The sequence below is a fragment of the Erinaceus europaeus genome, chromosome 7, assembly GCF_950295315.1.
Source record: "Erinaceus europaeus chromosome 7, mEriEur2.1, whole genome shotgun sequence".
Lineage (NCBI taxonomy): Eukaryota > Metazoa > Chordata > Mammalia > Eulipotyphla > Erinaceidae > Erinaceus > Erinaceus europaeus.
Window position 1 is genome coordinate 26,473,500 of NC_080168.1, and position 14,071 is coordinate 26,487,570.

The window sequence follows — 14,071 nt, forward strand, 5'->3', positions numbered from 1 at the left end:
TGCTGCTTGGGCAAAATACAGATGAGCCACCAACCTAGCAACCTTCATCTCAGTGTTTTCCAACAATGCTCTAAGGGTAAGTATGTTAATTAGGAACTTAAAAAGCTAGAGGGCGCTAAGGCCAACCCAGTGAGAGATAAATAGCCATACAAGAGTGTGTAATTAAGAGTCACTGAGTCCTGTGAGCATTAGATTGGACACCAGTTAGGGTAGCTGAGAGAACAAAATACTATGTGCTAAGAGTACCTTACCTAGACAGGCACAGTGATTTCTCATTGTTCATTTCCCCACAACAGAATAAAAAAGGGGGAAGGGGGGGGTTTGGTTGGTTTGTCATAAGCTGGAGCAATGGAATTACTGCTTGGGTAACAGGTTGGCCTAGGATATCAATGGTAATAATACTTATTATGTTTTAAATATTTATTCCTTTTGTTGCCTTTGTTGTTTTATTGTTGTAGTTATTGTTGATGTCGTCACTGTTGGATAGGACAGAGAGAAATGAAGGGGAATAAATGAAGAGGGGGATAAAGACACCTGCAGACCTGCTTCACTGCCTGTGAAGCGACTCCCTTGCAGGTGGGGAGCCGGGGGGCTCGAACCGGGATCTTTATGCCGGCTGTTGTGCTTTGTGCCACCTGCACTACCACCTTCTTCTTCTAGCGTTTGCCCTTCTTCCGTAGCCAGTCAACAGCGTCAGGTTGAGCCTGATGTAAAGTTTCGAGACCTCCTTTGAATCTGGAGAGGTGGCAGTCGTTGACTATGTGGGTCATAGTCTGTCTGTAGCCGCAGGGGCAGTTCGGGTCGTCTCTGGCTCCCCAGCGATGGAACATAGCGGCGCACCGGCCATGGCCTGTTCGATAGCGATTGAGGAGGGCCCAATCATAACGTGCTAGGTCAAAGCCGGGTTGACTACCACCTGACTCCCAATAATACTTCCTTTAGTGACTTAGTGACAGAGTTCTGTCATGTCCTATAGAGGTTGGAAATAGGATTGAGAGATTATAGAGTTTGGAAATGATGATTACTAGGCATGCAGATCCCAGGTCCACTATCCAGGAGCTGTGTGAATCTGGACACATTGCTTAACCTCTCAGTACACAAAAAACAAATAAATAAATCCGTGAGGTAACAGTACTTACATTTTAGGATTGAGAGGATCAAAAAGACCAAGTAAAGATGAAGCATGTTAGACATTGCATGGAAAGGGAGCTAGAAGACAGGGTTTTTAAATTGAGTTTCGGGGGCTGGGTGGTGGCACACTTGGTTGAGCTCGTCTATCCACATGCACAGGGACCTGGGTTTAAGCCTCTATCCCCACCTGCAGGGGGGAAGCTTCATAAGCAGTGAAGTAGTGCTGCAGGCAGGTGTCTCTTCCCTTATCTTTCCTTCCTCTTTCAATTTCTGTCCTATCAAATAAAATTAAAAATAAGCTGAGTTTATTTAATGATTTGACATGTTCTATAAAAACTCTATAGATTTCCAACTCTCAGAAATTAAAATTCAATAGGTCTGGGCTCAAGAAGCTAGCTGGAGCTTTTTCTTTTTTTTTTTTTTTCTTTACCATGGCTTCACTACTCTAGGCTAACTTTTTGCCGACAGACACACAGGGAGAGGGGAAGACACCATAGCTTGAAACATCCCCAGGATGGTGGGGGTAGGACTTGAAACTGCCACCCTCCCAGATGAGCTGCCTTGTTTTAAAAGGTATTTTTGAGAGAGACCAGAACGCCACCCAGTTCTGACATACAGTGCTGCTGGTGTCCAAACTGGGGTCTCAGGCACGTAAACCCTGCACTACACAGCTGAACTTGCTGCCTGGTCCTCTTGCTTTTTTTGTTTTCAAAGTAGACTTTACTTTGGAACACTAGGTTCACAAATTGCAAAGTTAGTTCAGAATTCGTATGTACCTCTTACTGCAAAGTCAACATTTGCAGTTTCTAGTAATTCCAGACTTCCAATGAGTTCCATCAGATTTTCCATTGCTATTTGTTCCATAGGATCCAATCCAAGATTCCACATTGCATCTAGTGCAGCTTCATTTTTCATAGGCACTTTCAGCTTTTGAGAGGCAAGTGAGTCACGTCTTGAGAAAAGCTAAGCTGTGTGAAGGACTGAAGTCATACTGCCCCATGCCCACAGTGGGGAGCTGAATGTAATTTCCAAGCAGAGGGGCATGGAGAATCAACGGGGGTGGTGGATACTGAATGTTGATTTTAGAGTTGGGATGCAATCCCCTCCACTGTGTGGGAGGGAGCTGGTTACCTTCAGAAGGAAAGCACCTATCCCTAATGAGTTCGGAAGGTAGGAATACTGCTCAGACTGTGGTACAAGTCCAGGGTAATAGCAGGTCTGAGGGTCAGCGAGTGCAGTACGTTGGGAACAGCTGCTTGAGCCACACAGAAGAGGGCTTAAACAGGCGGATTACAGGAGCCCGTCTGTGAACCACATACAACCTGTATTTCCTGGAAACTGACCATGTTTTGAAAATGGGTCATAACAGTAACCAATATAGGCATTACCACACTCAACACTGGCTAAAAACCAGAAACTGAAGGCTGAGCTGACCTTACTGAGGGAGGTCCTAAACTAACAATCGGAAGGGGACAAAACACTAAACAGTTGCCTCTGAAAGAGTCAACCCACTTGGGGCCACCACTTGGGCTGGAAGTAAAGGGAGCTGACAAAAGTAGGAAAATAAGGGCATAGAGGTTTTAAGTAAAGAGTAGCAGAATAATTTCAGGTCTTGAAGTAGCTATATCTTCTTGAGGACATTCAGTTCTTAAGGTTATTTTTAAGTTTGTCTAATCACACCAAAAGCAAAGCACATAGCTACTTTTTTAAAAAAACAAAATAACTTATTTTAGTGACAGGAATAGAAAGATAAGAGAGGGAGAGAGAGACCAGAGCACTGCTCAGCTCTGGCTTATGGTGGTGCCAGGCAGGGATTGAACCTGGAAGCTTAAGAGCCTCGGGCAAGGATGTCTTTTTGCATAAGCATTATGCTGTCTCCCCAGCCAGCACCTAGCTGCCTTAACAGCAGTCTTAATAAAATTCTTTTCCTTTCCATTTAACTGAGGATTCCTTTTAATTTGTAATGTACTTCACTTTCCCATATTCTGCTTAAACTAAACCAAGATATGAGTCTTGACCTGTTACAAATCTAGAATTCGGTGTCATCTGTTTCAATACAGGATATATTAAGCATGAAAGAATGGATGGAGAAAATTTTTTAACCAGAACATTGGGCCCTAAAAAGTTGTCTTAGGGTGAACCATGTGCAATTACTGATAGCCACCTTTGACATCCAAAAATGGCAACTTCATTCTATCCGAATATACAGTTCATACCTCTGCCATTTACTTGTAATAAACTTGTATGAGATCCTGAGTTCAATTCCCAGCAGCACATGTACCACAGTGATGTCTGATTCTTTCTCTCTTCCTATCTCATTAATAAATCTAAAATACAAAAGCTACATCTTCCCATTGAAAAAAATTCAGAGGTCAACATTCCAACAGAAGAAAACAAACAATGGAAATATATTTGAGTGGAAGTCCTCAGATATCCTTTGACAGTTCTTTACTTTAGGGAACAATGCCCTTCTGGGTAGAAGACCTTTCTGCCACCTATTGGTAACTCATTTCTGTGCTCCAGAGTGTCTGCCAGTTACTTGCTGTCAGGGATGTTTACTATATGCTTTCCCCTAATTTGACTTGATTTTCCTCTTATCAAGATTGTATTGTATTGTCTCCTAGAATGAAAGCCTACGAGCACTGTTAGTGATTCTACTTATTCCCACAACTTGTTCTTGAAGCCACAGTCATGTCCAATGTCTCTCTCTTCCAAACTTTAAAACCTCTATTTCTACTTAGCAACTGATATACCATAGTGTGCAAACTATCTTAGAAAAGATTTGAAACTAAATCAGTGTGACAATAGGTAGTGAGATAAAGTAGGTGAAAATATAGCAACACTACCAGGACTTATTAATTGTGCCCTAGTAAAAACATTACTGTTTTAAGCTGAGCGATTTGGGACTTAGTTTCAAAGAAACCTTAAAACAGTTGGTTTCAGGGTCAGGTGGTGGCACACCTGGTTGAGTGCACATTACAATGCACAAGGACCCAGGTTCGAGCCCCTGGTCCCCATCTACAAGGGGAAAGCTTTGCAAGTGGTGAAGCAGGGCTGCAGGTGTCTATCAGGAGACAGGTCTTCCCTCGATTTCTGGCTATCTCTATCAAATGAAAGATTAAAAAATAAACCTGGATTTTAAAAAGTTGGTTTCTAGTATCACTATTTTGCTTTAAAATAACATTTTAAAGTCATTATTTTTAGTGTAACCACAATTCTAGTCTCTGTCACTTCATTTTCTTTACTATTTACTTGCATGAAATCCTCAATTCACATTCCAAGTCTATAGTGAGCCTATAAGCTGTTCTCTTTGCTATACTTAATTTTATCTTCAATGTGTCCTTTTTGGGACAATAGTGAGTCATTCAAGATGCCACCTAGTACACTATGCCACTGACTATTGTGGTCAGTCACTTTATTTTTTAATTTAAAAGTATTTTAATGAGAGGTATACAGAGAAAGACAGAGACAAAGACCAGAATAATACTCAGCTTATGGCTTATGGGGGGGGGGGAGTGTTTGGGTACTGAATCTGGGACCTCAGAGCCTCAGGCATGAAAGTTTTACATAACCATTTTGCTGTCTCCCCAGCCCTGGTCTGTCATCTTAAGTGTAACAAATTATTTTCCAGTTAAAAAATAATAATAATAATAAAGGGACTATACATTAACTAGAGGCAGTGGTCAAACCAAGTAACCATGGTCTGCCTGCCTGAGAAAGCTATCTGACCCCACTGTTACTGTTACTGACATTTTAGGTAGAGATGTAATGTGTGTGGTTAGAGGTGTTATGAACAAACTAGACATCTTGTAATTAAAATAGAATTTATTAGCTTTTCTTTTAATATAAACATGAGAAAGAAAAACCATATAAGTTGTAGCATTAATTTCAAAGCAAAACTGCAATCAATACTTGAATAATTTCTAATCTACAAACTCCATAAACTATGTTTTTTGAGGTGGTAGATTGTAATATTTTATATACCGTTATCATTTGTCCTTTAAAAATGATGGAACCTGCAGCATTCAATATAAATGAAGATTGCTATGTTGAAGTGTCCCTGGCCCAGAATAGCTTTGTTTGCATGCAAAATTCTCTTGTAAACACTGATCTTTTTTGATTAAAAAGCTTAGTTCTTTCCACTGATTCTCAAAAAATACTTCAAGTTTAGGTGACACTGTTCCCCATCTCCTAAAAGACTAGTTACATAACTACCTGTCCTTTACAGCAGTAGGTAAGAACGGTTCCTCTATTGTTTATATGCTTCCTCTTAAATAGCAGGACTTGAAATGGTTCATCTATGGCCAACTTCACATGCAGGAGAGAAACTTTTCATACTTTCATATCACTACTAACGTCCAATTCTTCTTAATTATATAGAAACAAGCACTGCTATTATTCAGAATCTTCCTTCACCACGTCTAGGAAAAAGAAATGTAGCCAATCAAGCCGGGAAACATAACTATTTTAACAAGAGGGCACTTACAGGAAAACACAAGGCATTCCTAAAGTCTTAATGCAACTTTAAGCTTTGATACTTGTAGAAGTTCCTTTTAAAGATGGCAGGTGCTGGCTGAAATATATGAAACTTCTCTCAAACTAAGAGACATTTAACCTTTTCAATAATGTCTTCTAAGTTTCTGGCATTTACACTTCTGTAGCAATGTCCCAGAGGGTCTGAACACATATACATATGACTCAGTTTTTTAAAAAACACTATTATGCAGTAAGACTTCTGGGAATACCTATAGATAGTGCTACTAGGAAAATATCTTTCAATGATTTATAAGATGTGGAATAAAGTAGATGAAAATCTATCAATACTATCAGGATTTAATGAGTATTCTTCAAGCTAAGTGGTTAGAGTCTCAGTTTTAAGGAAATCTTACAGCAATTTAGTTTACTTTTAATTGTATTATTAAGTCTGGAAGCAGCATTTCAAAGTCACCCTGTTCTGAGTATACATGTATATAGTAGGGGGTCCTCAGATGTTAAAAAAAAACAAAAACTTTTATTTCTTAGAAAGTCAAGACCACTGTATTAATGAACACATGAAACTCATATCCTTAAAAAATAATTATCCTATATACTGCAATCACAGTTTGAATTCCTATTCTTTCATTTTCTTTCCTGCCTGAGATTCTCAGCTCATATTCTGATTCTAAAGGGTGCCTGAATTCCTCAGTACAAACTTGAGAAAGGAAAATCAGAAAATGAGAAGCACCATAATAGTTCTCAATACAACGGCAGGACCCGACAGCAGTAGGTAATAACTGAAACTTTATGATCCCACACATGCTAGTAAGTAGTGTTTGCAAAAAATTCGAAATGGCAAGTGTTATTCAGCAGGTTTTTGGCTTAAATTGACTGCCAGCATTGAACCAATCACGGCTACCCTGGAGAAAAAGAGTAATTCAGAGAACCACAAACCAGGAAAGAAGCATGGGCCGGAGGATCACAAACCAATAAAAAACCTGGAGAGATGTCAGCAGTACACATACGTACAACTATTCCATGGGATAATAAAAGTTATATATACAACTTCCCATAAAGTTTTAGAAAAGAACATTGCAGTAAGAGAAATACTAATGTAGAGTTCAGAAGCTGGCACCTATGGGCCAAATTCAGCCTGTATTGTAAGTAGAAACCTATGGAAACACAATAGAACCACTGACACAATATTGTCTGTGTTGATATCGTGCTACAATGGCAGAGTTTAGTAACTGCAATGGAGACCATGTGTTCCACAGAGCTGAAATATCTACTCTTCAGCCCCTTAGGATAATCATCCTTGCCATTTCTGAGAAAAATCGCTGTTTTAGACTTAACAATCACCCCAGTCAGGTGATTCTTTCATAGCAATGAAAGAAAAAAGTTATGTTAAATTATATAATTCAATGTCCTAGATGCTCTATGCTTCAATAAAGCAAGTCAAGCAGAAATCAAGTATTGAAAAACTACAGACTGAAAACAATGACCAGAAGCTTCAATAATATAGTAGGCAAAAAGCATCCTTTAGTACCTAACAATGCTAGTCTGTTTCTTACTGGCATTACAAGATGTTTCAGAGTCCCATGTTTTGATAATACTGCACTGATTCTAAAGGCATATACAGAACATGGAATAAAAATCATTTTCATTAAAATCTAAAAATTTAAGCAAAAAACCTGATGGATGCCCAAAAGTAGATTAACTAATATTTTCTGCTTATGATCCCAAATACTAGTGGTGATTGCAAAGAATTTGAAGATTATTCAATATATATATTGAATAATATATATTCAATTAAAAATATATATATATATACATATATATTTTTTTGGTTTCAATTAATTGCCAGTATTGTCTGGCTGGTTCTGTAATATGGTAGAAGAAGGTGTCAATACTCAACAATTAAGTCTGGTCTTAAGTGACTTAAAGAGCCCCATGTTTTGATATAACACTTCACTGACTCTAAAGGCATATGCAGCAATGGAAGGGGGGTGGGGGTGAAAATAGGAAAAACATAAAAGTTATATAGTTATTGTCTTTACAGTAATCTAAAATTTTAAACTATTTATTAAAAAATTCATATAGTTTCACAGCTATCTGCCTACATAGTAAGCAAGTGTCTGTGTGTGGATTAGGAGCTTTTGCTTTGGAAGGGGGCTTTTATAACTATTTACATTAGAAAACGGATAGCAGAGTGTCACTTTAGTAGGTCCCAATCTTTCCAGTAAGGATAATCCTTGATGGGCTGTCCATGAGTCTCTTTTGAGTCCAATTTCTTTAGGTGGAAATACTAACTTTGCTGGTTTTTGAGCAGAAGAGGTGCCATTTTATAATCCTTGTAGCTGAGAGGTTCGCGATACTATAACCCGTTTCTCCCAGAAGAGAGAATGGCATTAGGTGTTTTGAATCTGATGTCTCTCACATGCCAGTACTAACTTGCTGGTTTTTTAAGTAAGAGAGGTGATATTCTCCAGTCTTGTAGATGAAAGGTTCATGATGTTATGCCACCTCATGTTTCCCCCTTAAGAGAGGATCGCATTAGAACGCTGAATACCAATGAAATTATCAGCACTGGAAGATCTTCTCATAGCAGCTCTACACAAGTCTTTGTTTTCACACAGTCTTGAAATGGCCTAGGAAAGTCAATCAAACAGAACACAGGGTCATTTTCCTTTTTTTTTCTTCCTTACCTCCAGGGTTATTGCTGGGGCTCAGTGCCTACACTACGAATCCACTGCTCCTGGAGGCTATTTTTTTCCTTTTGTTGCTCTTGTTGTTGTTGGATAGAAAAGAGAGAAATTGAAAGAGATGGGGAAGACACAGAAGGGGAGAGAAAGACACCTGCAGACATGTTTCATTGCTTGTGAAGCGACCCCCCACAGGTGAGGAGCCAGAGGCTGGGACTGGGATCTTTAAGCCAGTCCTTGCGCTTCGCGCCATGTGTGCTTAACCCACTACGCTACTGCCTGGCCCCCTGGGTCATTTTTCTTTAAATGTATTTTAACCTTTAAAAAAAATAAAGTATCACTCATAAGCCACACATCTGCACTTTAGAGAACAGGTTCCCAGGTTAGTAAGTAACTTTTTCTTTTTCTTTTTCTCAAATAAATTCAGAAGACTGGAGTGTAAACACTGAAATGATTTGCAAACTAAGTGAAACATACCCAAGAGCAGTAAGTAGGCTATATAAATCGGGCTTAGGAATACGACTGTAAGAAATGATACACAGTCACATGAAAGGGGTTCAAATGCAAAACCATGTTAACTTAAAACCTGTCCATTTTCATTAATGATACTCATTAGTATCATTTGGTTATAGGTGTTGGAGATTGGTGCTGACAGAAAATTCTGCTCAGCTCTTTCTCGGTCTTACCTCTAGATTCTGTGCTCTTTCTTTGCTAAGAGGAGCAAACAGAAAATTCAGGTTGTTGTCATCTCCTAAGGAACGAAGGTCAAAGTAGTATTTGGCATAAACACTGGCAGGAACATTGATATTAAACTGAAGCAGCTCCAAAAAATGCCTTTCCATCTCATTCCTGGAGGAGGAGACAATAAAACCAATATAAGGACAATTTTAGTCAACTGGGTTATTTTCAAAAATATCATTCTGAGCTACTAGGATGGCTAGAAAGTGTTTGGAAACAAATAAAGGCTACCAAGCTGGATTAGAACACTAATGTTCAAACACGGTACAGCTATTTGTGGTCCTTTCTGCATCCCAGCACTTTTGAGTTCGGGACAAGGGGGAAGAGGTTATGGCCCTCTTATGCACTCGTGCTGCTGACTCGAAGGCTCATTCTTCAGAGTTCCATTAGTGCAGCTGTATGATTCATGCTCCACACTCACTCACAAGGCCCCACTATAGTGATCAGATGAAAGGAATGATGTATGCTGTTTATTAGCTCTGAAGAACTTGCAGACATTTTCACCAGGCTGATAACAGGAAGGGGCTTATTGAAGTACAGAAGCGCCAACAAAAGAAGCGGGCACATCACCAAGGCAACAAATGGATCCATCAAGAGCCCACGCTATTATCTCTAAGGAGGAAAAAACTCTTGAGCAACAAGGATTCATCTCAAATAATAAATAAATAAATAAATAAATAAATAAGCAAGCAAGATACATTCAAAGGGAAAGGGAATCCCCTTCCCCTGTGCATGGGTCTATGTCAAAGGGCACAATGCAAGTTTTTGTTCACCTTCACCGTACTAGGGTGAAGAACTACCACCGACAGGATACTTTTTCAACTCTGGAAGGCAGAAAGATTAAAGATAGATGTCTTGGCTGGACTGCACCTGCTTTGTGATGTGACCTCTGATAAGAGTCCTGGGCTCGAACTCAGTTTTCTCCCACACTGGGAAGGCAATCCAAGATGCCCAGCATCCACTGCCCCTTTCCAGAACCGACTGTGCACACACACGCACGCACACGGGGAATTCAATCAAGTGCGAAAGGAAAATGCTGGAGCGGTCCTTTGCTATTATGGCCATACAGCAGTTGCTTGCATATGTGTAAGTAAATATTCATGTCAGAGATTACTTTCACAGTAACCAAACCCCTTACAGAGTTAAGTTAGATTAAAAATGACAAGTACTCGAGCAAATGTGAAAAGGCTTGTTTTACAATATACTTTTGACTGTGAGGTTTTGAAATTTTAATATTTTACCTACTGCATAGGTCAACAAATGCTTTATGTTCTTCTGTACGGTGAACAGTCAGAATATCAGCAGATAATGTTTTTTATCTTCACTTGCTGAAGTTTAAATCCAAGTGTACCACCCTCTAAAATAATTTCCTATTCATGTGGCTTTATGTCTATAGACATGTAAATCAGATGTTTTGCTAATCAGATCTTAATTTACTACAGGGATACATGCACTTCAATATCCTTTTATATGTTCTCCACTAATACATTTTAACTGTGTGGAAATATAGTCCTTCACAGGATTACCATGTCTGTTAATAGAGGTTTAATCATGGAAGGAAAGCATTATGTTTTCAGAATATGCATCTTCTGGGCTTTTTGTTTGTTTTTCAATAGCTAGGTGGCTGAAGCGCTCGCTCAACATTTACAGGGAGAGCAAATTTTCTGGATAGCAGCTACCCGGTTTAACTTACACTTTCGAAGAGAGATATATTTGAACAAGACAGACAGATGTTAGAAACTTAACAAAAAGGTGGCAGACACCAATTTTTCAATTTAGACTCAAAATGAGACCATTACAAATAGTAGTCAGCAGCAGGGGATGAAACAAATGTGTATTTAACACTGTTGTAATGCTTCCCAGTTCCCAAAGATCAACAAAAGCCACCTATTATAAACACAGCTCCTGGTGTTTCTCTGTTCGGACACAAAAAGCATTGTTTAGAACTAGTCTCCCTGTAGCCAGCCACCGCTCCTGGCGCAGAGATCTACAAAGCCCAGACATCTACCTCCCCCTGCATGCTCTCTGATACTATAGCTAGAGTCGGAGTCCCAATCAGTTCCGTTGTGGTTTTTGAGAAAATTTCAGCTGCTATTTTGACAGAACTAATATTCATGACCAGATTTTCCTTCGTTCAAGCTACCATTTTGATGCCTGACAACAGTGATGATAACATTCACTTTAGCTTCTGCAACATCCCAAAACATATCCGTTTGACTTCACTGTCTGTTGCTACACTGTATATTAAAATGACTGCCAGTAGCCTCAAAGGTGCACAGTGAAGAGCACATTAGACTCTCAAGTGTGAAGTCGAGTTCGATCCCTGGCATCACATGTGCTGGAGTGATAGTCAGCTTCTATCTTTCTTACGTCAAATCTTTTTTTTGCCTCCAGGGTTATTGCTGGGGCTTGGTGCCTGCACTATGAATCCACTGCTCTTTGTGGCCACTTCCCCTCCCCCCCCATTTTATTGAGTAGGAAAGAGAGAGACTGAGAGAGGAGATAAAAAGGAGAAGAGAGGGGGTCGGGCGGTGGCGCAGTGGGTTAAGCGCATGTGGCGCAAAGCGCAAGGACCAGAGGAAGGATCCCGGTTCGAGCCCCCGGCTCCCCACCTGCAGGGGAGTCGCTTCACAGGCGGTGAAGCAGGTCTGCAAGTGTCTTATCTTTCTCTCCCCCTCTCTGTCTTCCCCTCCTCTCTCCATTTCTCTCTGTCCTATCCAACAACGAACAACATCAACAATGGCAATAATAATAGCCACAACAAGGCTACAACAACAAGGGCAACAAAAGGGGGGAAAAATGGCCTCCAGGAGCGGTGGATTCATGGTGCAGGCACCGAGCCCAGCAATAACCCTGGAGGAAAAAAAAAAAAAAGGAGAAGAGAAAGACAGACACCTGCAGACCTGCTTCACTACTCATGAAGCAACCCCCCTGCAGGTAGGGAGCCAAGGGCTCGAACCGGGATCCTTACGCCGGTCCTTGCGCTTTGCACCACCTGCGCTTAATCTGCTGTGCCACTCAGCCCCCAATCAATCTTCTTCTTCTTTTAAGATGTATATTTTTTTTATTTGTTAATGAGAAAGACAGGAGAGAGAAAGAAAAAAACAGACATCACTCTGGTACATGTGCTGCCAGGGACTGAACTCAGGCCCTTACGCTTGAGAGTCCTATGCCCTATCCAATGCGCCACTGCCTTCCGGACCACCCAATCAATCTTCTTAAAAAAAAAAAAAGAAAAAGGGAGTCGGGCGGTAGCGCAGTGGGTTAAGCGCAGGTGGTGCAAATTTCAAGGACCGGCAGAAGGATCCCGGTTCAAGCCCTAGGCTCCCCACCTGCAGGGGAGTCACTTCACAGGCGGTGAAGCAGGTGTGCAGGTGTCTATCTTTCTCTCCCCCTCTGTCTTCCCCTCCTCTCTCCATTTCTCTCTGTCCTATCCAACATCGACGACATCAATAATGACTACAACAACAACAACAACAACAACAAAGGGCAACAAAAGGGAATAAATAAATAAAATATTTTTTTAAAAAGAGAAAGATACTGTTCACATGTGACAAGAGCCTCATATGTCACTTTCCCAGTAAAGTTATTTAATTAAAAAAAAATTAAATTAGCTGCTACCAACATCAACATGACCAGAATTGACACTTATCAAAATAGGCATTTCACCAAAAGTGACCGTGACAGCTTTTGGCCCCTTACAAGTATCCTCACTTCAGAACACAATAATTCTGAATGAGCTTTGTAGCATAATGGGCAAAGGTAACAAAACCTCTCAGTCTGTCCAATATATGGTCCTCCATGCTAGTTAGCCTGCCACCTTCAAGAAGCACACTCACGGTCTGGAGTGTTGCTGTGGTTGCTGAGTGCTAGGAGTTCCCCTGTTTCAGCAGAGCCATTTCTTTCTTTTTCTTTTTCTTTTTTTAAAAATTTCTTTATTGGGGAATTAATGTTTTACATTCGACAGTAAATACAATAATTTCTACACGCATAACATTTGCCAGTTTTCCATATAACAATACACACCCCACTAGGTCCTTTATCATCATTTTTGGGCCTGTATTCTCCCCCGCCCCACAAACACCAGAGTCTTTTACTTTGGTGCAATACACCAATTCCAGTTCAACAGCAGAGCCATTTCTAAATTCCTGCAACATTAATTGGGGAGGACAGAAGTACAGGAATCAGAACTTAAAAAAAATTTTTTTTTGATATTTATTTTCCCTTTTGTTGCCCTTGTTTTTTATTGTTGTTGTAGTTATTATTGTTGTCATCAATGTCGTTGTTGTTGGACAGGACAGAGAGAAATGGAGAGAGGAGGGGAAGACAGAGGGGGGGAGAGAAAGATAGACACCTGCAGACCTGCTTCACCGCCTGTGAAGCGACTCCCCTGCAGGTGGGGAGCCGGGGCTTGAACAGGAATCCTTATGCTGGTCCTTGCACTTCACGCCACGTGCGCTTAACCAGCTGTGCTACTACTGCCCGACTCCCTAGGAATCTTAAATATGTGTGTGTGTGTGTGTGTGTGTGTGTGTTTAACCAGAGAGCACTGGCTCAATTCTGGCTTATGGTGGTACAGGGGATTGAACCTGGGAATTTGGAGCCTCACGCATGACAGTCTCTTTGCATAACCTTTATCCTATCTATCCCTTGCCCTATGCAGTGCCTTTAGTACCATGGCTAATGTGACAGTATGTCAGAGAAAATGTTAAGACTAGCAAGGGCTGTCAGAAAAGTCATATTTTTCTTTCCTTTTTCCCATTAATATTTATTTATTTATGAGAAAGGAGAGAGAGAGACAGCGAGAGAGGGAAGGTGAGAGGGAAAGCACTGGGCATGGCTGGTAATGTGCTACCAGGGACTGAACTCAGGACCTTCGTGCTTGAGAGTCCAACGCTTTATGCGCCACCACCTCCCAGACCACTTTTTCATGTTTTTCTATATAAAAATGTCATGACTTTTTAAAAAAATTATCTTTATTTATTGGATACAGACAGCCAGAAATCAAGACGGAAGGGGGAGAT

The 14,071-nt window shown here is 40.5% G+C and overlaps 1 protein-coding gene across 5 annotated transcripts in view; it reads right to left on the bottom strand.

Moving 5' to 3' along the window:
* Positions 1 to 4,938: 4,938 nt before the first annotated feature.
* CCNYL1 (cyclin Y like 1) overlaps positions 4,939 to 14,071 on the bottom strand; it is a 39,410-nt gene continuing 30,277 nt past the window's right edge. For 3 of the 5 annotated variants that reach the window (XM_060194032.1, XM_060194031.1, XM_060194030.1), the window contains 2 exons: positions 8,996 to 9,158; positions 4,939 to 8,255 (listed from right to left, as the gene is read on the bottom strand). In XM_060194032.1, coding sequence (XP_060050015.1) covers positions 8,145 to 8,255; positions 8,996 to 9,158 — 274 coding nt within the window. In that variant the 3' untranslated portion in view covers positions 4,939 to 8,144. The remainder of the gene's footprint in view (positions 8,256 to 8,995; positions 9,159 to 14,071) is intronic. The other 2 variants (XR_009550653.1, XR_009550652.1) reach the window with 2 other exon arrangements.